Raw genomic sequence first — 27,901 nt, 5'->3', positions numbered from 1 at the left:
AACAGACCGGGATTTTACTAAGTGTTGTTCGTTAACCACTCACCACAGCGTCCCTCGTGCAGGCACTGAGGTGTCCGTGTGTCCTTCCATCACCCCAGTTACACAAACTAATCCCTCCCCTACTCTAAAATCTCGTAAGGATAACCCAGTCCAGCTCCAACCTTTAAAAATAGCTAGATTACCCAAAAAAAACCCTAATTTATTACGTTCACCTCATTTGTAACCGTGACACTTACCATACCAGTGTATTACTTTGAGCTCTGCGTGATACAACGGTATCCAGGGTGAGGGTGGGATTTAAAATTTTGCTGGCTGCAAAATTAAATGGCCCTTCCAGTGTCCTAAAAAATCGAAGCATTTGGACAGGTAGTTACAGAAACTGCCCTTAAAATTTCCCCCAAGCACCCCACCCGAGAGCTGCAGTTTGCCGGCAGATGGCGATCAGCTTCTTAAAAAAATCTTAACACAAATAAAACCCTTTCAAAAAAATCCTGACACAAACACAGTGGTTTGCCCTGGCCCCTTCCCCAGGTCTCCCTCTCTTCTGCCAAGCTCAAAATCTGGGCAGGGAACTGCCGGGCACCCTCACAGCTGAGTTTTGGGGGGGTTGTTTATTGAAAGAACTGCTAGTGGGGTTTTGCTGGGCATATAGCATTGGAGGTAGGTGGGTTATACCCTCGAATTTCAACTTTTTTGGTACGCCAGAGGGGCTGGAGATGGCATCTCCCCTCCCTGGGAGAGATGCAGGGCTCACGGGAATGGTGCAGGTGGCAGGAAAGGGTGCAGCAGCCTCAGGCTGTTCCTACCCATCCTCTGGGATTTTTCCAGAAGGAAACAGGAACCATGTTTTCAAGCAGCCAGTGCTCGGTATTGTTGGCTCAATTTGTAGCCTATTTAATGTCCCAGCAGTGTTATTCATGGATGTTTCTCTCCATTCTGCTGGTTTCACCCATACCATAAGAAATCCCAATAAATCCCATTCCCAGCCATGGTACCCATTTGACACTGAGCATCCTACCAAAATGCACACGTATGTTTTGGGAATGTGATCTTAATAATTGTATACACGGACCCAGGTGAACACTGGGTTACTTATGTGCATGTGGACACATTCCACATCTCCTTTGAGGTAATCCCAGCCTCCACAAGGCATTTGGGGCATCCAATTCAGCAGGGCATGTATCCAGAATGCTGAGCAGCAACCTCTGTGGTAGATGCACGTCTGTAGAAGACAGAGAGGATGGCAGCGCCTTCCTTTACCCCTTTCCCAGAGGAATAACGCCACCCCACAACTCAGCAGCATGACCACATGTCAAAACACAGACCTGTCATGTCCAGACATACGTACCCCCACATGGAAGGGCTCCAGTGGCACTGAGGGCTCCCTCCTTCCCTCACTTCTGTGGTGAAACAGGCACCTACTGTCCTTCAGGCACAGGGACCGCCCCCCTCTCCCTTCTGGGACATTCCCGCCTCGCCTCCTGCCTGAGGAGATGGCCAGACCCTGGGAGAGAGGCAGCAACGTGGCTGGCCTACAGCAGGTACCCCTGACCCTGTGGGTCCCCAGGCCCCGGCTGTGCCTCCCCAGGGAGCAGCTGAAGAGGGGAGCTCGCAAAGGGGCAAGGCGTGAGGTGAAGGGCGGCGGGTGAGGCCTGCGAGGCAGCTAGGAAGGAGAGGGAGCCGCCCTGCCACCTTCTCCGCAGAGCCGACCTTCCCAACATGGCGGCCTCGCCCGCCCGTCCCTTCCAACATGGCGGCGGGACGGCGCGTGTGCCCCCAGCGAGGCCCTTCAAACATGGCGGCCAGAGTCCGCCCCGATGCTATGGCGGGCGGAACCGACCTTCCCATCATGGCGGCCCCGCCACGTGACCCCGCCTCCCCGCCCTCTCCGCTGTCATGTGACGCGGGCCCGGCCCGCGCCTGCGCAGTGCGCTCTCCGCCGCGGCCGGAGCGGCGGTGGCGGCAGAGGGGAGGGGAGGGAAGATGGCGGCGCCGGTTCGAGCCGTCACCCGGGCGACGCGGCGGCCCCGGCGTCTGCAGCCCTGAGGGCCTGGCCTAGCTGCGGCGGGCGGTGGCCGGCGGCAGGTGAGCGGCCCCGCGGTGCGGCTCCCTGGGGCGGGGGGCGGGGGGAGCCCCGGTGGGTAGCGTCCCTTCCCTGGGGAGTGGGGCGGCGGCGGCGGGCCCGGCCCGCCGGGCCCCTCAGGCCCCTCAGGGCGGGACAGGCCTCGCCTGGAGGAGGGCACCCATTTGGAGCCTTGAGGGTGGGGCTGAGCCCCTCTTTGCATCTTATCTCTTGGAGGGGGGGGGGGGAGGGGCTGGTATTGAGGGCAGAGCCACTGGGGTGTTGTACCACCCCCACCCCCCGAGGGCTCGGCCCTGTGAGGGGGAAGGCCCCTTCCCGCGGTGGGCAGCAGCAGCCTCGGGGGGGGACAAGGTGAGGGCAGCCCCGGGGTCTTTCTCAGTGTTGGGGGTGGGCACAACCTGCCCCCCTCCAGCCCCCCAAAAAGAAAAACAAACAATCAAAACCCCCACTAGGTTTCCCCCCAAAAATCAGGGTTGGCATTGGGCAGCCCCAAGGTGCTGGCTGGCAGGGCTGGGGGCTGCTGTGGGCTGCGGCTGCCTCAAAGGCTCATCTATGTAAAAACAAAGCTGAGGCTTATTCTCCAGTTATTCTCCAAATAACTCCCTGTCTTGACTCGCTTCCACGTTGGTTCATGGCGGGCTGCTCGCCTTATAGTGTATCTCTATTTGTTTTGGTCCTGAAAGCATTGTGTTCAATCGGCAGCAGTGGCCAGGTCGGTATTTATCAGCCCAACAGGGTTTGGGGTTTTATTCCCCATTGTCTTCACTGCTAATTCCTTGTCGGTGATTTGAAAATGGTTTTATTTATTATTATTTTCTTGTCACAACGGGGCTGGGCTGAGCAGACACTGCAGGGGCTCGTCTCGATGCACGGGTCTCGCTCAGGAGAATTACCTCATGCTGCCTGCAAGATGCTGCCCAAACCTCTCTGGGGTGAAGTGTCTCGCTTCAAGCCTGTTTGGGTTTTCAAATCAGCCAGGGCATTTCTTGGGAGCCATAAAAGCAGGAGTAGAGCCTTGGTACCTTGCTTTTAATAAGCTAAACTCTTGATTAATGCTTGGAGGAAGAACAAAAGGGAAGTCGTGCAAACTGAAATGCTTGTCTGCAGTACAGTGAATTGGTTTGTTACGTGGGGACTGTGTCCTGTTTGTAAGATAACCCGGTTGATCGCTGGGGATGTTGTTTGTATTATAATGGATTTAATTATCACTGGTGAGACCAGCTCATGCTGTAGGTCAGCAGCTGGAAGTCCCCCCCTTTACTAAAGGGGACACGAATTAAAATAAATTACATTTGAGGTGCTGCTGACCTAAATTTGTAACCTGGGTGTAACGATGTCTTTACCCACCCTGCCTTCAAGAGTGAAGGAGCCCAATGCCTGAATCAATCCGCTGCCTTGCACGTGGCCTCGTGAAGCCCCGAACTGGTGATGCTGCTGCAGTGCCCTAACTAATTGCTTGGTATTGCAACGCAGCAGTCGCAGCCTGGGCTTGGCCCTTCCAGAAAGTCAAATCTCCGAGCCAGCTGTTAATTCAAGAGTTAAGAGACTTGCTGTTATTTCCTCATTTCCGTGGCCATGCATGTCCCCACCACCATCTCTCCTTCTTTTTCCTTACGCTCATGCCTGAGAGAGGCCAAATACCAGTGGCTGTGTCCCTCAGGTTTGCCTGGGGTCAGTCTTTCCCTGGTGTCGGAATTGGGAGAGAAGAGAACAAAATCCTGGGCAGGAACCCAGGCTATTCCCAAGGCAGGATGATACATCTCTTGCAGAGGGAGAAATTACAGTTGTTACTGTATCGGGTTCAATCCTGTTCACCAGGGCTTTTGTACATGCATGCTTCTAGCAGAAGCAGAATTGCGAAGGTGTTTGTGCGTGATTTTCCTGCTGTGTTACCTGGTATTTTAACTGATGGGTGACTCCGCCCAAGCAGCATTTTTTCCACAGTGGCAAGTGAAGCACTTGGGTTTGAAAGGCACCGCATGGTTTTATTATTGTGCTGGTTTCCAAACCTGCGCTCATTTACTCTTGTGGACTCTTACAGGCAGTATGTGTAATTTAAAATTTTAATTTGAGTTTACTGCAGCTTTTAGTCTCTGGGACTCAAATTTTCTTTGTCTTTGGCTGTCGGAGAAGCCCGAGAAGAAATCTCGCCTGCAGAACAAATGTCATTGTCCTGCCTGTGGTTGGTATAAGGATCGGGGTGGTTTATTGCTGCTGTTGAACGTGTGTTAACTTTGACTTGGGGGTTTCAAGCTGCTGGTATTGCTAGCTGCTGCGTGGGGCACCTTCTGAAGGCGGGAGTTTGTTCTCAAGGATAGCAGGGATGCACTCCACTATCTTGTCCTTAATCTCAGGAAATTTAGTGTGTAAAATCTTCACTTTTAACAGAAGGAGTGACACTAGCTGTAGCTTTGGAGTGGGAGGGTGGGGGTGGTCTGTTCTTTGTGTGTTCCCAGTGCACAACTGGTTTGTGAAGGTCTGTTTTCAGGACTTCAAAGAGGCATTGGGTTTCGGTGCAGCCAGCTTCGCCCGCTGCCGATTCCAGCCACTTCCACAGGATGTGAGCGAGTGCTGCTGGAAAAGGCTTCCCACTTTCTGTGTAAACAGAGCTACGCCTCCGAGGGAAGTTATTTTTCCCTGTGTATTTAGTCATGGCAGGCTTTGTAAAACATTGATTCAGGCTTTGCCCTGAGAAATCTTCTTTAAAGTTGAACGTAAGTGAGCTTTGAGCCTTGGCTTTTGAAATACAGCATCGCATGGGGATGTCTGTGAGAACTTAGAGAAGGTGTTAGAGCCAGAGCTAGGCTCAGATTTGGTCCAAATCTAGATAAAAGCCTGTGAAAAAGGACTCTGGTGGCCCTGATAATGTGTTCGATGGGTGTTTCTCCAGGTAAGAGCTCCTTTTGGAGTATGTTTTCTGATCTGAGTGGGACCATCTGCAGTAGGTGATGTCCCAGAGAGATGCGTCAAGGTATCTGGGCTGTGCTGTCGTTAACAGCTAATGCAGCTTTTTGATGTAGTTTAGAAATTCAGGTCAAAATCCTTTTTGAACTCGTTTGTGTCTTAGATTAAATGAGTGGGATGACACATCCGCATCGAAAATTGTGGCTTGTGTTGAGCAACGTGTGTGAGAAAACGTGGCTCTTGCCTTCAAGAGCTGCATTAACCAAAGCTCAATGAGAACATCAGACCATGCTGTGGACTGTATTCGCTTCCCCATTTCTATGGCAATTTTTAAAATATTTGTCTTTGCCAGCTGAACACTATTGAAACATCTGTGACTTAAAATGTTTGTTTCCCCCCTACTTAACTTAGTTCAGGCAACAGTGACTTGCAATTTAGACACACTGTATCTCTTCATATGTTTTCAGACTAATTTTGAAACACTTGTCTGGCTTTCTTTGTTCCCTGCTTGGGCAAATTTTGTAATAATGTGAGCTTTTGAAGGCTTAAGGTAAGTTGGTAGAGCTACTTAATTTGTTTGGGGCATCTTGTTAGGTTAATATTGATGTGCTGTGGTAATGCTCCCTTCCACCCCTGGTCTTGTCAAACCTCAGATCAGTGTTGATGGCCCCATCAGTGCTTTGGGATGTGTTTGAGGGTACCCCAGGTCTCCATGGCAAAGTTGTGTTTGGTGAAAAGCTGCTTTTATTTGAGTTGGTTGTGAAGAGACGGTGTTAGGAGGTGTTGTGCTGCCGGGCTGCTTCATATGCGAGGTGTAAAAGCAAGGGGCTGTCACAGAATGCTGCAAATCATTACCAAAAATGTATGATAACCTTAGCAAAATCGGTATTTTGTGATATATGTTCTGCCTAAGCAAAGCTCCCCATGAAGCTGCAGAAATTATTGCTCTTGCCACTAGTGACTGTACGGTCTGTCTGCACATGACACATTTCAGTGAGCCAAAGATCATCTATGGTTTGCTGAGCGATTTTGGGTGTTCGGGATAAAAAGCTTCTCATAAATGTAAAAATCTCGCTGTTAAGTCGAGGTAACTGCGGGAAGAAGCTGTCTGTCCCAAAACATTTTACATTGGGGAATCCATGATATGTGTTAATCATTTCAGCTGGCTTTTTGTCAGGTTGGAGAGCCTGCAATGATACAAGTGATTTATCTATACATCAAGAAGGATGACGAACCCCTTAGGTGCACTTATCCTCGCAGTCAGCTTCCAAGGAAGGGGCTGACTGTGTGCAGGGCATTGAGCCTATTCAAAAAGCCTAAGTCTGCAAAAGTCAAATATTTTCAGTTGAATCTCTTCTCTCTTTTTTTTTTTTTTTTTTTTTTTTTTTTTTTCCCCCCCTCTTCTTACTGGTATGAGATGCACATTGGATCCTTTTGCCAGCATGTGAAGGCGCCTGCCCAAAACACCTTTAACGAGAGAACCAAATAGCAGCTACTTTTGTACCATTGTTGTTGCATCCATTCTGCAATTATTTAGTTCAGTTCCTCCATCGGGCAGCCACCTTTAATCTGAGCTGTTGAATGCGTGCTCTTCCTGCATTTGTTTTTAGGCTGGCTGTTTTCTTTCCCCATTGAGACTGCTGCCGGGGTCTCCTGCAAACCTGCCGAACCTTCAGGCTTTGGAGCAGCGGCAACCCATCCTGCAGACATGGACACGCATTGTGGCTTGGGAGGGGATGTGTGGGATGCTTTAGCCCGCTCTGTACCTGACTCTTGGATGCTATGAAATCTCAGGGCTTCATAACATGGGACAGTATGTGGTTTGCCCTGCTTTCGTGCCCGGTACAAAGCCAGGCTGTGCTTATCAGTTAGGGGTGCCTGCTGGGGTGGCAGGAGTGCTCGTTTGGGATGTTAATGAGGGGAGGTCTTGGGCTGCTGGGGAAAGCTGCGTATTTGATGATGAGGTAGGGATGAATTTGAAATTAGCACAATTTTCCTGAATTTTTATTTGTTTATTAACATAGTGTGGATTTGACTTTCTTTTTTTTGTCTTCTCTTTCTTAGTATTTAATATCTAGTGTTTTTAAGCCTCACTAAACAGCTAGTCTTGAGATGTGTCATGTAGGATAGAAAGATAACCCTTGCTTTTCTCAGTGGTGGTGCATCCCTGACTTACAGCGCTCTGGCTTCTCAATCCATTGCCTTTATAATTAGCTGGGGAATAAATAAAAAAACCCTACAAAAAGAAACGCAAATTCTCAAAATGTGTGGAAACTGCAGCAAATCCTCATCCAGCCTGTTGGGTGGGTCAAACTAGCTTTTGTGAAATCTATTTTAAATGGCAATTCCTGGGTTGCATTTTCCTGCAGGTGGCTTGCGAGATCTGCTTGGTGGTGGTGCCAGTGCTGTTTGCAACCCCTCACATAGAAGCGTGGGGGTCTTCCCTGTGGCTTTAGCCCTGTTTCTTTGTACTCTAAAGCCTTGGGGTCAGGGGGGACGCAGAGCAGTCCTTCCTGTTTTATAATAACAGGGTTGCAATTGCCACCACCCTGCAGGCTGTTTTGCACACTCGTGTCACCAAAGAGGAAAGTGTTTATTCTTCCCTTCCCATCTGCTTTACCTCCTGAAAGGTTTAAAGGGATCCTCTGTTGCTCACTTGAAATGACATCGCTGTTTGCTGGGAGCTGGTTGAGATTTCCCCCCACCAAGATGCTGGTTTATGGGAAAAAATGTGTTTAGCAGAAGCTTTAATACTAGGAGAAGAGCTCTCCCGGTGCTCACTGCCAGCACCATATTGATAGCAAATAAAAGAGATGCTGTCTAGACTGCCAGTCACCGAGCTACTGACAGCTCTGCGGGATTTTCAGCAATGAGAAGACATGCTGCCTCAAAGTCAGTCCCACCTTGAAGCTGATTTTTGCCCCTTTGCTGGGCTCTGCCCTTCGCCAACATGTGCATCTCGTGCTTGTGAACCTTTAGGGTACCATTCTTCTCTCCATCCACATTGCACAGTTCGATCAGGGGGTACATAGTCTTGTATTTGCAGAGACTGATGGGTGTTTGCCCTTGCTTGTTAACACCTGCTAAAAAAACCCCAGTGATTAATTCTGCATATTCTGAGTCTATACGCTCAAGCCCTCTTCATGGGTGTCGAGACAAGTGCTTAAGCTCAGTGCTTGATTTTCATGAATCTTACTCTTTTTCCATCACTTTTTTGTTTTGATTGGTGTATCTTTGTTTCCAGCTCTTCAAAAATAAAACACAGCTCTTGGTGCTATCTGCACGTTCATCTTAACTCAGGAGAGGCTGTGGCCTAATTTCTTCAGCACAGGTCAGAGAGCCAGAAACCTCTGGTATTGTAATCCCAGTGCTGTTGAGGGCTTGCTTGACCTCAGCTTCTCGGTGCTTTTGTGCCTTTACCTATAAAATGGGGTTAATTACCACTGTGGTGCTTAATGAGCCAGGCACTGGGACACCCGTCCACACTGCTTTTGTAAAGGCATTTGAGGTTGTGTTGGGCAGGTATGTGCTACACTGCTGGGTTCGTATCTATCAGTGTAAACTCCTTTTTTTTTTTTTTTTTTTTTTTTTTTTTTTTTTTTTCACGGGTGAGAGAGAGAAAATTTTTTCTGTATTGTTGCAATGCCTGTTTAGCAAACAGATCTGCCTTTAAATTCCCTTTGGTGTGATCCAGGCCTGCTCCTGGGCAGTATTTGCTAGATGGTTAACTCTGTAGTTGGCAGCTTTCATCAAAGGCTTTGCACCAGGAATTACAGAAACTGGTTTGAAGGTGGCATACAAATTTATTTGATGCGATTAGGTGAGTGGACGTGGCGAAAACACGCTTTTAGTGTGTTAGACACACAATACGTGTTACAGCTGAGCAGCTCATCTGCTAGGAGTTAAGATAAGGAGGAAAGCATCGTTTGCAGTGCTCATACGCTGATAATGTCCGTGTCAAGATGGTATTAGATATCTTGGTACCCTGCTCGCTAACAAAGAAAAAAAACATTCCATCAGCGCACTGCTGCGAAGTCAGCAGTCCATCTGAAAGCAGTGGATATCGATTTAAATTAAACCTTGGCTACCAGGTCTACACTAATACACGGCTTTTTCCAGTGCATCCTTTTTTTTTTTTTTTGTCCTGAAAGTCAGTACCCTTGAGCTTGTCTTCATTTCAGATTGAATGTCTCAGTGCTGCTCATGACTTATTTCTTAGTGGATAGGGGAACGATATGGTTTGTGAATTTAGGGTGCAGAATAACTTTGTTTATTGCAAAAAGGAAATTCTTCCCCACCCCTCCTCCAGCACATGCGTGTGCTAAGCCAAAGACCATGTTTTGCGGGGGTAACTAGAAGCTTGAATGTGAGAGCTTGCATGACAAGTTGCCCTGCTGGTAAACCCTGACCTTGACCTGGCATTGGCTTAATTTAATTTTCCTGAGCGTTAAAACTTCGTTCTTTGTTCCCACACCAAAACGTTAAGCAGGAATCTTGCAGTGGTGTTAGAAACCTGAATCTTGACTGGTTGTCCTACTGCTTAAAGCAACAAGAGATTGCCTCATTTACATGGACAACGTTGCAGTGTGGGTATTAACGCTGATTATTTAAGTCTCTTAAGGTGCTGGTAGTTTCTGACGGAAGTCGTGTGGAGCAGCATGTGTCTGTCTCTCAGTGAGCTCTTGCCAGGGTTATTTTCCTGGGAGCAAAGCTTCTGCAGTTTGCTCTCCCTCTCACGCTAATTCCCTGACCCTGTCGCCCCTTCCTGCCTGATTCAATGAAAGGATAAAGGTCTCAAAGATCCTGAGTTGCCCCAAGTTTCACAGGACAGGAAAGGGAGACGAAAGACCCTGTGGGCACCCTTGCTGAAGGCAAGAAAGCTCAAAATCCTGGAGAACAGAGGAGCTACGGGGGAGGAAAAAGGTCTGACACCCCCCCAAGTCCAATGCTGCAGGCAGCAGGGGCTCACCCACAAGCGATGCACCAGTAGGAAATGACATTTTTGCCGCTTCCCGAGCTGCCTGTTTTGCTGGCTGAGCTGGAGGAGGTGGATGCGATCCAGGGCTTTCCCAGCCAAGGAAGCCGTGCGCCAGGTCAGACTCTGACACTTGCTGCGGGCTGCTTTCCTGTGGCAGTGTTTGCTTGACACGTGGGCACCTCGGGGACTGTGGTTTCCTCCGTGTGGGCAGCAGTTTAGTGGGAATTGTGTTGGGAGCAGCTGTTTGGATTCATTGGGTTATGCTGTGCAAAGAAAGTTTTTCTTTTTTAAAAAAATAATCCCAACCGCACTGAATAGCTGCCTCTAATGCAGTCTGTCAAAAAGTTGGGAATTAAACGACCCAATATGTACAAGTACCTCCTAGTTTTGTTAGCAAACACTTCTCTAAGATATTTCCATGCTTTACATGCAATTATTTTGTCTGAATAGTTTATCTGGGCAGCTTGGTGATAGAAATGGGCATTGGGCTGTCTGAAAATGTAAATACAGAAACGATGTTTCAGAGGTGTGTTTTCAGATATATTTTTCATACAGTCAAAACTGAACTGGTTTTTAGACCGGTAGCATGTCTTTTCCTCATGGTTCAGCTGTAAATTTGCCTTCATTTGCCTGAAACCTGTGTACAGATTAGCCAATTTTAGCAGATTTGGGATGTTTAAGAGATGTCTGTAGAAAGTAAGGAGTGCTGTGTCATTTTTACAGGCTGTTCTCAAAGTAATTAAACTGCAGCTTTCCAAGTGCTGCCCGCAAGCTTGAGACCTGCTACGCTATTTTAACAGAGGAGAGAGGTGACAACTATTTCCAGGACCTGCTGTTGTGTGTTTGCTTGGCATTTATTGAGCAGGAGTTGTTGCTGATGAATCATTGCAGGCAGGTTTGGATAGGTACCGAAAATCACATCAGTTGTTTTTATCCAGGCAGCCACTGTGCAAACTGTTTGTCCTTAGACAGCTTATGTTACAACGGGAGAAGCATCTGCACGTTTTCTTGCAAAATCCTCTATTTCCAAGTCTCAGAGCCTTTCATTTCCTTGTTTAGGGATCATTCACGTTTTCTGGCTAGCATGCAGTTTTGCCTTTCTTTCTGAAATGAATCATGATTATTTGTTTTGCTAGGAAAACGTTCAGGCGGGAATCATTTTAATTAGCGGCTCGCAGGGAGCCGGCAGAGGGAGTATGTGAGCCCCAAATACTAATTATTTACAGCCCTGCAAAATTTAGGGTGATTTCAGTAGAGGGGATGAATCACAAGAGCAAACCTAGATACAGACCCACCAATTATTACACCAGAGTGTAATTTTCCAAACAGGCCCAATGTGGGTCTGAGTTGCTGGAATGACCCGTCCTACATTTGGAGAACCCCAGCTAGGGTTGATTTTCAGACTTGCTGATTTTTTTGGCTTGGTTGGAGGAGGGATGTCATGTCATCGAGCAATTAATGAGGTTGCAGAGTTGGAGACATGCACGTGGAAGCCCGAATTTTTATTGAGGAAACTGAAGGAGTGTGGTGCCCCGTGTGCAGATGCCTGGCCTACCTGGATCACTTTTTAAACTTAAGGGCAAATGTATTTAATGCCCAGTATGATTAAATTTGCAGATCGCTGGCCAACAGCATGTGTGTGAGCTCAAGTGGTACCTCAATAAGAAATATACCAGCTGCTTTTGTGCTGCTAGTGCTTATCAAGCCAGATTTTGACAGGTTTTAAAGAAGTTAAGCTGTTTTAAGTGTAATAATGCTGTCAAAAGGAATTAGGAAGCCTCCAAATCCCATTTGTTGTGGATGGGGGGGGTTGTTGGATGTTGGAGATCTCTCCTTGTTTAGCAGCATTCTGCAGGGATATCTGGAGATGGTGCCCTCACTTTTTGGTCTAGTTCTTGATTTGTTAATATTTTATTAAGCTTCTAGGCCAATTCTGAGGTTTTGTCCTGTTTATTCCATTAGCAAATTCAAATGACAGATTTTGCTGTGTACACCTGAAGTGCGGAGTCATGAAACTCAGCTGTTTCCTCTTGTTGTCATGAGCTGTACACTAATAACAAGTATATAAAATGTGCTGCATAGGTTTGTATTCCTATAATAAATCCAGAAAAAACCCTCAAATTTTCTCTCATTTTGTAGGAAGAAAGATTAGGTGTAATTTATTTTTAGTTGCTGTGCTGATTGGGCAGTAAATCTTACTGTGTAGTGTTATTACGGGTTTTTTTGGTGAAAGTTTACAATAAAAATGAGCAGGGATCTGGAGTAGCTGAAGGTTAGCTCATCATCGTCGGGAGGGAAGGAGGGATTTCTGGTAACTTTAAAACTTTTTATTACAATAATCAATTAAAATTCAGTTGCAATCATGCTGTTTCATTGCAGCATGGACCAGGTTATATGGCACTGTAAAATGAAGTCATGTAATTTTGAATTTGTCTCTGGAGTCTATAAAAATACTGGTTTAACAGGGAAAACACAAGGCAGGGAGGTAGTACTGAAAGATACAGATATGACTTTTCAAACTTGCAGATGGAGTTTAGGAAACCTTTATTTTCATGGGCGAAGCTAGGTCTCATATGAAAGAAAAAAAAAACAATTTCCTGTTGAAGGGCGGCTAAAGGGAAAAAAAAAAGGAAACGCTGTGCTTCAAAGAACTTGTAATTGCCTGTTTTGCAGGGATAAGAAGAAAAGCATGCTGTAGGTATCCCTGAGGTCTTGCTCCTTCATCTGGGTCTGATGCTCAATGACAGCACAGACAGGATATTGCTCATCGTTTGGTTTCCCAGAGGCTTTGTTTTCTTTTTGCTGACTAAAATCAGCTTTTTCTTTCCATTCTTGAACTTCTCTAGCAGTTGATTTTCAAAGGGGTCAGCTCTAACCGGTGCAAGTTTTGGGGGACTGGAAACAACATCTTACTGAACAGCGTTTATTCCTACCCGGAATCCAGTGGCTCCCACAGACCTTTCACTCCCTGTGCTCTTGCTTTCATAAAATAGTGTGCTTCTGCCTAGGAAATAGTGCTTTATTTTTTCTTTTACATCACTAGAAAATGGCTCGGGGCTTCTGTAGGGCAACTGATTGTAGCAAAAGCCAAACTGAAGCGGGCGAAGCTGCTGTTGGAGTGCTTGGTGGCATGGCTGCATGAGACAAACAATAAAATACTGTGCAAAAATAACCCATCCCAATACCATTGGAAATTTTTTTCAAGGAAAGCAGCCTAAGACTTATTATTAAATGTGTCTGATGGAATAGGCTTTTTTTTTTACACTGGGTAAGAGAATAAGCCTAAAAGGTCTAAATGTCCCCATAAATGCTACCCTGCCGTGCAGATGGGCCTGTTGACAAGCAGAATAAGCAGTTGCAAAGTATGAGGAAGAGTCTGGAGTGAGTTAGAGGCAGTTGCTATCTTCCAACCCTAAATTAACGCCGTAGCTCCTGATTGCCAAGTGCAATTAACCGTTCTGTTCTGCAGAGTCCCTTTCTCGTTCCAGCTGCAGCAGTCAGCCAGCCAGGGCTGGGTCCTTTCACACACCTTTATTATTTTTTTTTTCCCCCAGGTGAGAACATAGCTTCTATGATTATGTTTGGAGAGAGAATTTTTTGTGGCATGTGAAAATGAGCATTCCCTTATGCATAATGTGCTCTGACTCAATACTATTGCACGGCCTCTTATTTTCATTCAAGAACTTTCCCTTGGAGGCTTTTTCCCCTAAAATCTGTTGACTTAAAGGAAAAAAAAAAAAACAAAAAGGCCAGGTCAAAAACCCTGCGGGTTCAAGCACTTCTTAAAACAGCTGAGAGTTGCGGAGAAGAGGAGGCAGCTCGGGATGGGAACCACCGATGCCACCCACGCCTGTGAATTGGGGTCGATGGGACCAGGAGTGGTGCTTGCAGGTAGGAAAACCTTGCTGGGACAAGAGGGGGTTTGCAGGAGCTGGCTGCCTGATGTCACTACCAGGCTTCAAGAAGTGCTTAAACCTGGTGGGTTTTTTTGCCTGCATTTTAATATTCCTCATCTGTTTGTTCCACTGCAGTGGGTAATTACTTTAGCAGAATAAATGGCAGGTTCTTAAATGATTTCAGGAGGGGAGAGAGGGAAAATTGAAATGCTGTGAAAGGAGGAAAAGAGTTGCAACATTTTGCCAACTGGCAGACACACAGCTTTTAGGAAGGGCCAGGCAAATCTGATCAGTGCTAGTGGAGCTCTGTTTCAACTGCCCTTCTAGCGTTTCTTTACATGTTATTTTAAGCAGCTGCAATTCCTCCTTGGTAGGGCTTTAGGCAAATTTCTGAACACTGTAAAACCTCTGCTGCTGGAATATAAAGGCACTTCTCCACAACCAGGAGGGCTGTAGGGTCCAAAATATGATGCTTCTAGGGACTTGTGTTGGCCTTTGCAGCAATCATTCCAAGCAGAATGGGGCTCCTGGATCTGTTTTAGTGAGTTAATTGAATTGCATATACTTTTGGACGAGAGATGACTGCTTAAATCCCTTTGCTGCAGCTTTTTGAGTGCTCGGAGATTAATTTTAGTCTGTGTACAAATTGAAGCCCAGGCTGGTACAAGCCTAGAGCACCTGGAGAGCCAGGATGAGTGAGAAAGCACCTATTGCATCTCCCCTGAACGCAAACAGGACATAAGCACTCTGTTCTGCTCTTCAAATAACTAGCAAAAACACTGGCATGGGATTTCCTCCCATGGATCTGCTGAATAATTGGTAATAGGAGCTTGTTGGGATGCTTTAGCTCTCTTTTACTGACTGAGGTTTTTTCTTTTTTTTGATGTTGGAGCAGGGTTATAGGACAGGGCTTTTCTTGCTTTGCAGTCTGGGAGTAGTTATTCCCAGCCCACTGTTTCCGTGCCATGAGAGCAAAATCTGCATCCATGGCAGGTCAGGCTTGAAGGGTTATTTTGACAGCAACTTGCCTTTTGGGAGTTGTTTGTTGCCAGTCTTGTTTTCCTGAAGAAAAATAACACATCATGAGTGTGCAAAGTTGATGCCTAAAAGTTTAGAAAACCAGGATCTAGCAAAGTAGATGCATTTGAATATTTGTAATATTATCAAGTGGTCTGGTAAGACCAGACAAAACCCAGTGCAGCTTCTCCATCCCCAGATCTGCACGAGCATGTGCTATTTGAGGCATCAAGGGATTTTGCTACTCTTCCTGCCTTTTTAAAATTGGCCCTAGAGATGCTTTTCTAACGCCTAAGCTGTTTTGCACCTGTGATTAGCTTGCTGTGTTGCGTGGTTCCCAAGCCTGCTCCAGAGGATTGAAATTGGGATTTAATAATTGGAAAAAAAACCTTGCTAGCCAGGCATTCGTTCCTGCACTTCTCAGCAGACTTCCTGCAGTAGGTTTTGGACATTATTTAAAGGGCAAATAAAAGCTGTTGGGAAACACACATAATCTTTGCTTCTAAACCTTAATAACACAACAGATGTCTTGTGTGAACCTGTCGAGCCGAGGCTTATGTTCGGTGTTGTCACCCGCAGGTGCCCTGTTGTACCTGATCTGGATGCAAATGTGCTTATGTTTGGTTTTCTAGCATGTTTTCAGGGTGTGAAATGCCTTCTGCTCTGCCTGGGTAGGTGTTCTGCTCTGTTTTCCCAAGCTGTGAGATAGGGACCAACCCTCCTTCCTCCAACCTCCCTGGCTCGAGCAAAACCGCATCCCAAGGTTGGAGTACTGGCAGCCTTTGGCTTCCTGCCCTGTCATGTCAGGGTGGAAATCAGCACATGCGCTTCATGACAATAGATGCTTTTGCTTGGAAAAAGACCCAACCCTCTGGTTTTTAAATTTTTAATTTATTTTTTTTTTTAGTGCAGCTTCACTTTTTCTTTTTTAGTTTTCCATTTCTTAATCTTTGGGAATATGTGTATTATCTGCTGCGTAATGCAGTTTGCTGGCAGCAGCAGCAGCGCTTGTGTCAAAGCATTTGGGTTTCAACCTTTCTCTGTCATAACATTGACTCTAAGAAGGATTTCTGACACGGGAAAATGTGCAGAGCATCTGTTAGGCTGATAACTATAAGTTTAATTTTGATGTCGTTTCTACTGAAGATTGACAGCCCCTAGGATTTTCTGAAGCTGCTTCATTGAGGAACCTGACAAAAGTGGAGAGTAATGCTGTCGAATGCAATTTTTCTGAGCATTAATTAGTTGTCATGGCAAGCTTTTCCGCTCTGCATCTCCGCTGTCTGTTATTCCCGTGGCTCTTTGGCTCAATGCATGCTGGGATGGGAAAATCCTAGGTTTAGCTAGGGAAGACAGTAGAGCTTGCATCGCTGGAAGCTTTTTAGTTTATTCCTGATAGCTAGGTAACTTAAATTCCTTCAAGCCATATTTTCTGTGATACTAAGAGTTTGGTAAAAATAAGGTACTATAAACTTGTATTTAAGTGTGTTGGGCAAAAAGCCATGTCTTGTCTTCCCTCTTGAGGAGTGGGTTTGCTTCCTGGGCTTGTTGTGGATGGGATTTTCCCATGGACTGCGGTGATCTGCATCCCATCATCCCAGTCAATCTGAGACCTGGAGATGGCTGGGCAGCCTCTGCCTGGTGAAGTTGGGAGAAACTCATGCTGAGCGATATAAGAGCTGAAACCTTGCCCTCATGTGGCTCCTCCATTACAACCTGCTGTGCTAGGAAAGGATAAAAAGGGAATTTGTGGTTGCAGTTTCTGGAAAAGAAAGTCCCCGTGTCATGTTCATGAGCTGTTATTTTGGTGTGACCTATCAGTGCCTGCAATCACAGAGCCATTGCATCCCTTAGTCTTCACCCAGTGGCACTGGAAGGGAAAATTCTTGCTGCTCTCCCCAGAATAGGTTGGCTGCTTCCTAGGAAATAGGGTTCAGGGATTTGTTTTGCAGCAATGGGCATGGGTTTAACTGCACACGATGCCAGCTGGCCACATTGAATGCAGCCACTTGTTAAGATGAATTTATTTCATGATATATTTCTGTCATCGATATGTTACCTTATACTCAAGTTGTTCTGAATCGCTGGAGATAACAATATTGGATATTCCAGCCTTTCAGCAGCAGTAAATCTGTGGGGATTTTGCTTTCCTCACCAGCTACCAGAACTGTGTGCAAGTATTTAACAACCAAAAAAAAGGGAATGTTAAGGGAGAATGGGTCAGGGTTTTTTCCCCCGCTGTGTGCTACTGAGAAATTGCTTGAGATAAAGCAGGCTCACTGGCAAAACTGGTTTTGCAGGGGAGGAAAAGTTCCAAAGCTGTTCCTTCGATCCTTTCGTGCCTTGGGTTGCTCTCAATTCGGTGGGGATCCCTTTCCCAGTCACTGCCCAGCTCTGCAGTGCAAACCAGCCCAGGCCACCAGTGTGGCAGCACAGTGCCTCTCATGCTCAGCAAGGGAGCAGGGGTTCAGGAGGCTGCTGTTCCTCCAGTGTGCTCGTTTTTTGCTCTCTCTGGACCTGTCTGTAGGCAACAGCAGGGCTGAGAGTGGGGAGAGATGAAGTGGCCTGGGAAAATGCTGCGCCGATGGAGAACAGCTTGTTCCTAAGCTGTGTTCAGCCTGCTTCAAAGCTGTGCAAAAACCACGTCCTTGACTTGGAGTTTGCTGGGGTAGAGCTTGACATAGACCTTTGGTGTAACATACAGAGTTAGCAGATGTATTTCTGATGCTATTAATTTCCTTTGTGACCTTACTGTTGTCTCTTCCCCGCCCCCCCGCCTCCTTGCAGCTGTGAAGTGGAATGCCATGGCCAGTTCCTCGGACAGTGAAGATGACGGTTTTATGGCTGTGGATCCGGAAGACGCTGTGGTCGAAGGGACGATGGAGCAAGACGATGAGCCACATGCTGAGCTGGAGGTCGAGGAGACCAGGCATAACAGATCAATGCTGGAGCTCCCCGAAGAGGTTTTGGAATATATTCTCTCCTTCCTTTCACCCTATCAGGAGCACAAAACGGCTGCCCTTGTCTGCAAACAGTGGTATCGACTAATCAAAGGTACAAATAGCTGTAATGAGACTGCATTTTTTTAATTGTGGGAACACGGATTTGGATCCTAGCTGCTCTTTTGTTAGCCTCCTCTATTGTTTTCCCCTCAAACTGAGAAATTTGACTTACACAAAATGCCAGAAAAATAGCTACAGCCATCGGGTCGCTTGCTTTGCTCAAGGCATTGCTAATAATAGTGCAGAGTTGAGCCCCTCTACCTCATTTGAAGTATAAGAGAGTGAAACCCCAAAACCCCCATGATGGAGCATCTCACTTATGTCGCTTTTGAAAGCTCCCTGTGCGTAGCTGACGTGCAGTGCTGTTGGCCTGGCATTCAGGCTTCCTCCACCACGCAGCAGCCCCCACTGCTGGCATGCCGTGTCTAACGTGGCTGTAATTGTGCTTGTGGCTGTAATTGTGCTTCGTTTGCATCTTGCTCGGTAATTAACTTTCCCAAAGCTTATGCTTTTGGCTGGAAACAAAGCCATGTCTGATTCTTACAGCTCTGCTGAAGATAAGTGGTATATAAAATCTACATTAATATAGATCTGCATATTCAGACTTCCTGAAAGAGTAGCCCTGAGATACAGATACTTTGCTTTGCCTCTGTGCAGCATTAATTCTGAAGCCTCATGGCAATATTTTAATGCTAGATATATATGTTACAACAAATAGGTAGGTAAAGTTTGGACAAGGATACAAACAAAGCTCTCTGCGTCAGTATTTTTTGAATATATTGAATGGTTTCTGTTATGTTTCTGTTGGGGACATGCACTTTGATTGCAAGCATCATTAAAAAACAAGCAGTTTAAAAGGAGACCACAGTTAAATCGGTAGGAAATGAGGCACGCTGCTGCATGAGGGTAACTTGTTTCCTCTGGAAAATGCAGAATGGGTGTCAGGTGAGAAACGCCTTTGGCGGGTGTGTGGGGTGATGTCTAATTTATGGACTTCTCTGCACATGGGAAAGCATTGCTCAGATTCCAGGCATTTTCTGCCTTGCCTGGAGTTTAGCAGGCTGGAGGTTAAGAAAAACCCAGCTGCTTCAGAAGCGAACATTGCACAAAATTACTCTTTTTGCATAATTTTGGGTCAGCAGCAGCCCACACCCCTGTTGAAAGGTTTTTTTTCAAGTGTCCATGGCCCTTGAGTTGCAGCTTGGGTGTGCTTTCTCACACGTGCTTGTTCCTGGAGCAGCCTTAAGAGATGCAAAGGATGCAGCTGGAACAAACAAGCACCTGGTGATTCACCCCAAAATAGACTGTGGGAAACATCCCTGGAGTGGAAGGGAGGGCTGAGCAGCCCGAGGCACGACGTGGCGTTGGAGTGAGTTGTCTGAGTCTCGAGTCTCAGGGGATGAAGTGGTGCTGGGCAACTGTGCCATTTTTGTGGCAACTATAGTAAAAAAAGGGAGTGTAATTGCTAACCTGTGTGCCATGAAGCAGAGAGGTCACTTGAGGTAAATGCTGGATTTGTTTTCTCATTCATTTTTCCTGTTTGTCAGGATACATCTGCTATGAAATCCGATAGTTCAGATTGTTTCTCACATGAGTCTTGGTGACAGGCTGCTTAAGGACCCTGGGCTTTTTTCTTTTTTTTTTTTTTTTTTTTTTTTTTTTTATCAGAAAAAAACCATCAACTTCCTGCTTTATATCCTGGAGTGTGATTTCTTACTGGGGGTGTTCCTGGCACTGGGTTTTCAATAAACAAATCCTTGGGAAAAAAATCTGGGCAGATTGTGGCATCCTCAGTGCTAGGGCCGCTGTAGCGTAGCGGATGCCACCAAGCATCTGTTGAGCTGCTGCAGTCATAAAACTTCACCAGACCCTTTTCTTTCCACAGGGAGCAGTCTCTGGCCCCTCTCAGCACAAACATAGACATATGTACTCCATACACAGAATTAATTGCAGCTCTGAGGCTGGCCTGCTCCACAGAGGAGCTGTAGTCAGCCAGATCTGTTCCCTCACACAGCTAAGGAGGAATATTTTCACCTAAGGCACACTGACTTTTATCGCTGATGTCTCCTCTCGCATTTATTTTAGATTCCTTTGCAGTAGCTGCGTGCATGCTCTTAAAAATTCATTATTGCATGTTATTTGTTCTCCAAGGTCCATTAAGGGAAGGGCAGCTGCCTCTCAGGGGGTGTGATTAGGGGACAGCAGGTTTGTGTTGCAGCAAAGAAGGCTGAAAACCAGCTCTGCTAAGGCATCATGCGTGTTTACCTTTCACAAAGCTTTGCTTTACCAAGCTACAGCTGACAGATATTGGAAATGTGGTGAATCAGTTCAGTGAACGTTGCTGACTTCCCCATTTGCAGAGTCCCCATTCTTTATTCTGTTTAATCCTCTGAATTTCCACCAGTGTATTTATAATCTAAATACAGGGGTTCTTTATAATTGCTGTCACGCTGCTTGTGCAACTGTGCAGGCACGGTTTGTTCCCAATCTGCCTCAAATTTTGCTGACATCTTGTTTTTCCCTAGGTGTGGCCCATCAGTGTTATCATGGCTTTATCAAAGCAGTGCAAGAAGGAAATATTCAGTGGGAGAGTCGCACTTACCCCTACCCGGGCACCCCCATCACACAACGCTTTTCGCACAGTAAGTAGCTGCTGGGGAAAGCTCTGCTCACCTTGATTTGCAACTGGAAGCTGCAACCGAGGGGTTTGCACTGCATCGCTTGGGATGCAGCAGTGCTGCACGTGCCTGCTGCTGCAGCAAGTGTTTCAACGGGTCGGTGTAACGCACAGCTCTGCCAACACAAGCACTTTGCACAAGAAGAAGGATTCAGTGGCTGCTTGCAGTGGTTATTGCCTCATTGCTCCTAGGAAATGTTAATGGAGCTGGGGTGGGGGTTTTGCTTGCTGGTTTTGTGTATTTTACATGCGGCCGCCTTTCCGCAGCTCCGAGTGTGAGCTGTGTCCTCTTCAAGAGAAACCACACGTAGCCCTAGACTCAAGTCATTAGGCAAACTCATTGGCTTTGACAGTAGCCACGGCACTCAGGGATGTACGTTGGCTGCTTTTACAGCAGAACATCTATATCTGTGAGTAATATAATTTGGAGGAAGGCTGAGTGTGGCTGGCTTCAAAATAAAACAGAGAGCTGCATGTGAGAAGTAAGCATATTCACTGGTAGAAGTAAGCAATTCAGTTGACAATGCTGCTTAATGTGTGGGTGAATTTGCCCTGCTTCCAAGTTTCTGGAAGAGAACAGGAAAAGCGTTCCCATTGAGGGAAAGATACTTAAATAAAATGTGTTATTTGTATTGCAATAGCATGGAGCTGCCTCAGCCTGCTCCGCCATGTGATGTAGTCAAATATGACAAAAATTCAGTCTTTGTGGCTTCGTTGCTGGGTCTGAGCCCTCTGGGAGGCAGTTCTTCCGAGGAGCAAATTTCATTTTTCTAAAGGTAAATAAATGTGGTGTAAGCCGTGCGATTCCAAGAGCAAGCAGGCATAAAATTTTCATATTCCCAAGTAATAATTCATGAAGAAACCAGTGTGTAGCTTTCTGCCAAGACAAGTTCAGGAGACACTACAGGAAGCTCTGGTGAAGTCATTGTGCTCTTCAAATATTTCCTTGTTCTCCTAAAGAATAAAAAAGGCACCACTATTCATTGCTTGTTTTTAAGTGGCCGCGTTAAAGTGCTTATTAATGACTTGCAGATTTGTGTGTGTATTCCCCTCATTTTTTCCAGCCTTTTGGCAACTGATGAGCTTTAAGGGCTAAGTAGAAATTACCTGAACGAGGCCCAAATACTGCACCAAAGACCACTGTGTGCTCTTCAAATTATTCTGCTGCCCACCAGGGGTTTCCTCTGAGCGTGCTGCTGTTACACTTGATACAAAATGAGTTGTCTTGCTAAAGCCACTGCCCTTGGAGCATGTAATCTGTATTAGCCTCGCTATTTGACAGTGTCCTGGCTCTAGTGAGCCCTCCGTTGCTACAGAAGCATTATTAATGCACCTTATGTCCAGAAGGCTAGTCTGGATTAACTTGTTTGCTGACTTAAACTGATTATTTATGTTTTTTTAAAGCTTTTTTTAAGTTTTCTGCATCTGGTCTATCTGCTTTCCCTACAACAAAGTGTTGGGTGTTCGTGGGTGGATTCCAATATTAAACTGAAGCTACAAATTATTAACTGCAGAAATTCAAACCGAATATCTGTTTGTGATCTAAAATACTAAGATGCGGTGAGCAGAGGTGATGCAGGAACAGGAGGTTCAGGGAAGAGGGGAGTGAGGGAGGACTTGCAAACCCCTTTTTTAGGGGTGATGTGCCAGCTTTTGTGGGAAGACGTCATCTACCAGGCATGAGTTGTTTGAAGTCAACAGGCAACAGTAGCTGGCATTAAAGAAGTGGCTAGGGCTATCTCTTTTCCAGGATTTATTAGAAATATCCCAGAAATGCTCATATGGAGCATAAAAGGACAAGCGAGAGAATTTTAAATAGTTGGAGGTCACTGTGTCATCTTATCAGTTCGGAAGGGAGTAATAGAAAAACTGTTTGATAAGGAATAATTAATGGAAGTTACTGTTGTCTCATGGAGAGGGAGTATTTGGCAAGGTCTTTGATCATACAACTGATAACAAACTTTATGGATGAGCGGTAGGTTTTCTAAAGGATTTGACTGAAGCTGCAGAACATCATACAATATCAGTAGTGCTGGTTTTTAGATCTAAATGTACAGGTTTACTGGAAGACATGCTTCATGAATAGGTTGGGTTTTTTTAAAGCTGAACACCAGGTATAATGTTTGCTGTAGTCATCTAATTCTTTTTAAGCCCTAACGTATGAACCTACAAATATCATAGCAGGGCGATGACTCATGTGGTTAAATAACTGGCCACAATCAGGACACGATGTCAGAAGGCACAGGAATGCAGAAACGGAAAAGCAGCAGAGGAATGTCGACCGTTGTGCCAGAAATATTGATCTTTTGATGGAAGAGTGACTAATTTTAAATACTGATAATTTTTTTTCCATGCAGTCTGGGGAGCATGGCACCAACATGATGACTAATTAAAGCAATTTTGTGGTTTACCCTGAGAGGCAAGGGAGAGGTAGAAGCTGGAATGTTTTTTGTTTTACAGGATGGGCTGCTTTTGTACCAGAGCTACAGCTCTTAATATCACCCAGCTTTGCTCCGTATATCCCTGTCTTTTGGCTGCACTGCATCCCTGCACTGCAAGGAGCATGAAAATGGTATTTTAGAGAATAAGGAGATAGATGTGGGATTTTCTTTTTTTCCCCGCAAAGATGTGGAGAGCTGGGCTTTCTGAGGTCTGGTGCATTCTTCTCGTGCTGCAACTTGCGGCGCAGTTGCTGTAAACATCTGTGCCAGCCAACAGGACCGGGTGCTTTCATCTGCAGCCCTACCTCCTCGGCGCCGCCATCCTGCGGGCTCTCGTGCCAAGCGTGGTTGGGCGTGGAGAGGTTACCTCCAAAACCCAGCTCCGCGTTGGAGGAAGCAGTGCCAGCAGCTCAATGTACAACACTTGCAGCATTGGCTTGGCAGGGTCCCCCTGGGAGCGCCAACGCCGAGGGCTGTCAGCCTTTAGCCGCAAAGCTGTGGTGCTGTTTTCAGCCGAGGGCCGTGTAGCAATGGGATTTCAATAGCCAGGCTGACTCTTTCCCCTCTTTCCGATGGGGATTACGACCTTTGAACTTGGATAGGTTACTTTATTTGATGTACTCAAAGTTTAAAAAGTCAGTGCCCTTTAATTATCGTGAAGGGCATGTGCTTTGCATTCAGTTTTCCCTTCCCAGCTGATCTTTATTTCAGTTATCTCACGCTCTGGGTGAAAGTCTCTGATGCTTTGTTATGCAGCACTGAGGGGAGACAGGAACACGTTCAAAGCAAGCTGGCTCTGTCTCTGTTTGGGTATCAGTGCCTTCAGACATCAGAAATACTTATTCTCTGCATTTCCAGTTACAAAGATGTGCCATCTCTGCATACTGAAACTCTGGGGGATGCTGAATTTTACTGGACTCTAAAAAACAACTAAAAATCCATTCAGTGTTTTCAACCCAAAAAAGAGCTAAAGGCACCGAGGACTTGCACCCTCCTCCCCTGATGTATTCTACACCTTTGCAAGGCTGATAAAAATTGCAGTTTTCACTTGTGCTGGTTTTTTTCCCCCTAATATTTTTTCCCCAGAAACTCATCTGTCTTCCTCAGCTTCAGAAGCTTTAAATGGTTTGCTAAGAAGTAGGAAAGCACAGTTTAAATTATTTTGGTCTAGGATTAAAATACATGCCATGCAGACGTCATGGTGCCTGGCTGGCTGGCCTGGCTTTTAAATCCAAATAGAGGAGAAGAATGCTGCCACCTCCCCTCAAAAATAATAAATGAGCTGTGCTGTTGTGTGAAAGCAGTGCCTGCCAAGGGCTTGGCGTAGGGAGGAGGTAAGAGGCTCTCGACCTGTCATGGTTTAGGTAGGGATTAGATTTCTAAGGAAGCTAAACCTTTCAAGAAAGGTGAAGTCGAAAAACCATGGCATTGCTTTGCACCAGGTTTTAATTGCACATACGTATGATGCAAAGTACTGGCTGGTGCCTTCCTGGGTGGAGGTGACATTGCAGCCTACAAGAGGTCTTACCATGTAGAAATGATGTACGGTCGAACCTTAAGCAGTAGGTAAAGCTATAAAAATGCTCTTAATCGTTATTTCTTCCTCAATCCCATCCCAGGTAATTCCACTACACCACTGTTTATATACCCTCCACCCCAGACAGCTCCAAAGTGATGTGTCGTGGCATATGGGTGCGTATTGTATTAGTTTGGTAAGACGGGTTGAGATGATGACAGTTCAGTTGCACGTAAGGACGTCGTGTGGATGCAGGCGGGGGAGAGCTGGGTGGTCTCATCCTGCGGAGCACATCCCGTGTCTTCAGCTCCCCCGTTCCCGCTGTGTGGTCAGCAGAGCGCCCTGGATTTCTCACTAAAAGCCAAGGCCGTGAGGGCTGCTGGCTTTTCAATAGAGGATCTGCATGACAAGCCCCAGGTCAGACAATGGGACCCACGGCAAAGGCCACCGGGCGTCATGGCATCCCCTGCCGAGCCGCGGTATTGTCTGCAGGCACTTGAATGTGCCGGTTTATGGCGTTGCAATTCAGAGCGGTGGGATGAATGTCGCTGGCGTATGTATGGGTGGGCTGTGTTTAAAGATCTCTTTCATGCTGGAAATACATACCTCCGGGCTGCAAAATTAGGACTGTAGGGCTGGGTCACTGGAAACCAGTGGCATGCTTGTACTGGTCTAGAGTGAAGCTGGAAGCAGGGACGACTTTTCAAGAGGATTTTCTCAGAGTAGTTTTCTCTTGCTATCAGAAGTAGGTTATCAGCCTTTCACTGCAGGTGCTCCTTTTATAGGTGCTTTTTTTTTTTTTCCCCCCCTATCTTGCTGCTGTTTCAAAAAGGAAAAAAGCATTTATGTCTGTACAAGCTCTGGAGCATTCCTGTGTCCCATCAGGTCAGCTCATCTGAATCTATTTTTATTTTTTAACTGGTGAACAGCTGTGTACAACATGTGATGGAGAGAGAGAGGGAAGGAACGGTGCAGCTGGCACCCCTTGCCATGCATCTACCTCCACTTTTGCTTCAGCAGAGAATAAATATCAGTGCATTTTATCAAAGCCGCTGTATTTGCATGCTAATCCTTCATCTTGTCACTTCCCTTGTGCTGGTTATTTACGACACCGTGTGGTTCTTAACCTGGAGGTGCTCTGTGGAGGAGCTTCTGCATAATCACGGGTGCTTCTCACCTCCGTTTCGGACCCAGGGCCAGATGCTGCCCTGCGCCATGGGCTGCCTGCCTGAACTTTGACTTTTCCTCTTGCTTTTCGTGTTGGGCAATATATCGCTTGTCATCACAAGGGTGATGACTTCTGCTCCCTCTGAGCCCTGGCCGGTACCCTTCAGTGTTCCCAGAGCATAAAACATTGTGGCTTTCTACCATGCACTGGCACATGTGTGCACGGATATGGTTTATTGTGGTTTTTCCCCTCGCTAGACTTGATAATAAATGCTTGAGAAATCACTGGGGAGGCCTTGCTCACGTTGAAAGGGTCGATACTACTTTTTGATTACTTTTGGAGGGCACTTGTGTATGAAGTTGGGCTTTACAGAGAGATGCTTTGGTTCTGGGTGCAATTCAGGCAGTGAGTCCTCTTTTAGACAAGTGCCAGTGCTCCCCTGGCTGGGGCCAGGGGATTGCACGCAGGATTTAGTGTTTTGGGACTATCCGTATGTGTGCTGCTGCATTCCTGGTATCTAGAGACCTTTAAATATGTCCTGGGAGATGCAATAACAAACGGAGCAATGCCCCGACTGACAGATCGAGGCTTCAGAAACAACCTTGTCTTTCCTGCCAGCCACACTGTCCACTTTTTATCAAAGCTCTGGGGGAAGAATTTTACAGAAAGCACAAGAATTGAGATATTTCAGGCTGTGTCAAGTCAAGGGAGGATTGCATTTCAAACACATTGCACGCAGGTTAGCGGAGCAGACAGCACCCGGCCGATCGGAGGGCACGGATGCTGAACCTGCTGCCTGATTGCCCAGCCCAGGAGCTGAAGTCACCTTGGCTCCTCGATCCTTGGCTTGCAACTGAGCAGCTGGTGTGAGTTTTGTCTGTCAAAGCTGCCACCGAAGGATGAGCTTGCTCTTCCAGTGTTGCCATCAGGCACTTGTTCCACTTCTGAGTTAGCAAGATGTGGAAGAGATGATGCTGCCTTGCAGGGATCTCCAGAACATGAAAGGCAAGGGGTCATCACACAAAGTCAACGGGGCTCATTGTGTTTGAGGAGGGAAATGCAGAAACTGGGAAATCCTCTTCGTAATTGCAGGGGTTTAACTTTCTGAGCACATTGGAGTCATGTTTATCCTCCAAGGCAGATAAGCTGAACGAGTCATCTTTACTCTACCTTATGTTTAATTTACTTCTTGTCAGAGGTGCCTGGGTGCCACAGGATGCTCGCTGCCAAAGGAAGACACCTGCATAATTTCTTTCTTGCTGCAGAATTTGGTTTGGGGCCAAAAGCTCTTTATTTCCCTGGGTATCTTTGAGGGGCTATCAAGTGTGATCCCTCCCCATTCCTCATCTTGCTACCCAATCCTTTCCCATACAGAGCAGAGGGAGTGCTCATGTAAGATACACATGTTTCAGTGGTGCTTTTTCTATGATGAAATAGGGTAAAATGCTGTCAGATTTTGAAAAGGAGAATAAATGACCAGGTCTAGGTACATGGGCCAGTTTCTTAATCTAATTTGGCGACCCTATAAACCATACGAACTAGCTTAGAGAAGTTAAGTGTGCTGAGTGCGTTAATTGTAGCTAATCTAATTAATTACAAGCTTCTAAGGCAGCTTTCTTTGCGCTTTTAGGAGCAGCTCTGCTTGAGAGGATAATCATCTCAGAAGTTCTTGCTGGAGGTTTACACTGGTCAGGGATACTCCTAAGCTGGCCCATGGTTTTATTGACATTGGGGCAGCCCGTCTGCTTTTCACCTGTCTGAAACCCAGAGGGGGGTATGGGAAACTATCTTCACCCAAAAACATGAAGGTCAAAGAATTAACTAATCTGTGCGTTTGCTTTTTTCCAGGTGCGTGTTACTATGATGCTAACCAGTCGATGTACGTGTTCGGTGGCTGCACGCAGAGCAGTTGTAACGCCGCCTTCAACGATCTCTGGAGACTTGACCTGAACAGCAAGGAGTGGATCCGGCCCTTGGCATCAGGTGAGAAGTGGCAGACGTGCAAACTCCCCCACTGCTTTATCAAAACTTACCTTGTTCCCAGGGCTGGCTGGTCTGATTCTGTATTTCCCTGTGTGTTTTATCATCTGACTGGTTTTCAGATTATATCCCTTTGGTTTTTTGCATCAAACTGTGTGTATCCTCGTGCATGCAGCACCGTGCTGCGTTGTTCCTCCTTGTCTGGAGCAGTTGCTTGGTGCTGGTTTGTGCCATGCCTG

The 27,901-nt window shown here is 46.4% G+C and overlaps 1 protein-coding gene across 2 annotated transcripts in view; it reads left to right on the top strand.

Moving 5' to 3' along the window:
• Positions 1-70: 70 nt before the first annotated feature.
• Positions 71-27,901, top strand: part of FBXO42 (F-box protein 42) — a 50,128-nt gene continuing 22,297 nt past the window's right edge. The window contains exons 1-5 of one of the 2 annotated variants that reach the window (XM_080379531.1): positions 1,974-2,085; positions 13,520-13,856; positions 17,666-17,932; positions 20,406-20,522; positions 27,531-27,665. In XM_080379531.1, coding sequence (XP_080235657.1) covers positions 13,790-13,856; positions 17,666-17,932; positions 20,406-20,522; positions 27,531-27,665 — 586 coding nt within the window. In that variant the 5' untranslated portion in view covers positions 1,974-2,085; positions 13,520-13,789. Of the gene's footprint in view, positions 2,086-13,519; positions 13,857-17,665; positions 17,933-20,405; positions 20,523-27,530; positions 27,666-27,901 lie in introns of both variants that reach the window. The other variant, XM_080379530.1, reaches the window with a different exon arrangement.

The sequence above is a fragment of the Falco punctatus genome, assembly GCF_963210335.1.
Source record: "Falco punctatus genome assembly, chromosome: 3".
NCBI lineage: Eukaryota > Metazoa > Chordata > Aves > Falconiformes > Falconidae > Falco > Falco punctatus.
Note: the sequence above shows the minus strand (reverse complement) of the source record. Positions and strands in the feature narration are given on the sequence as shown.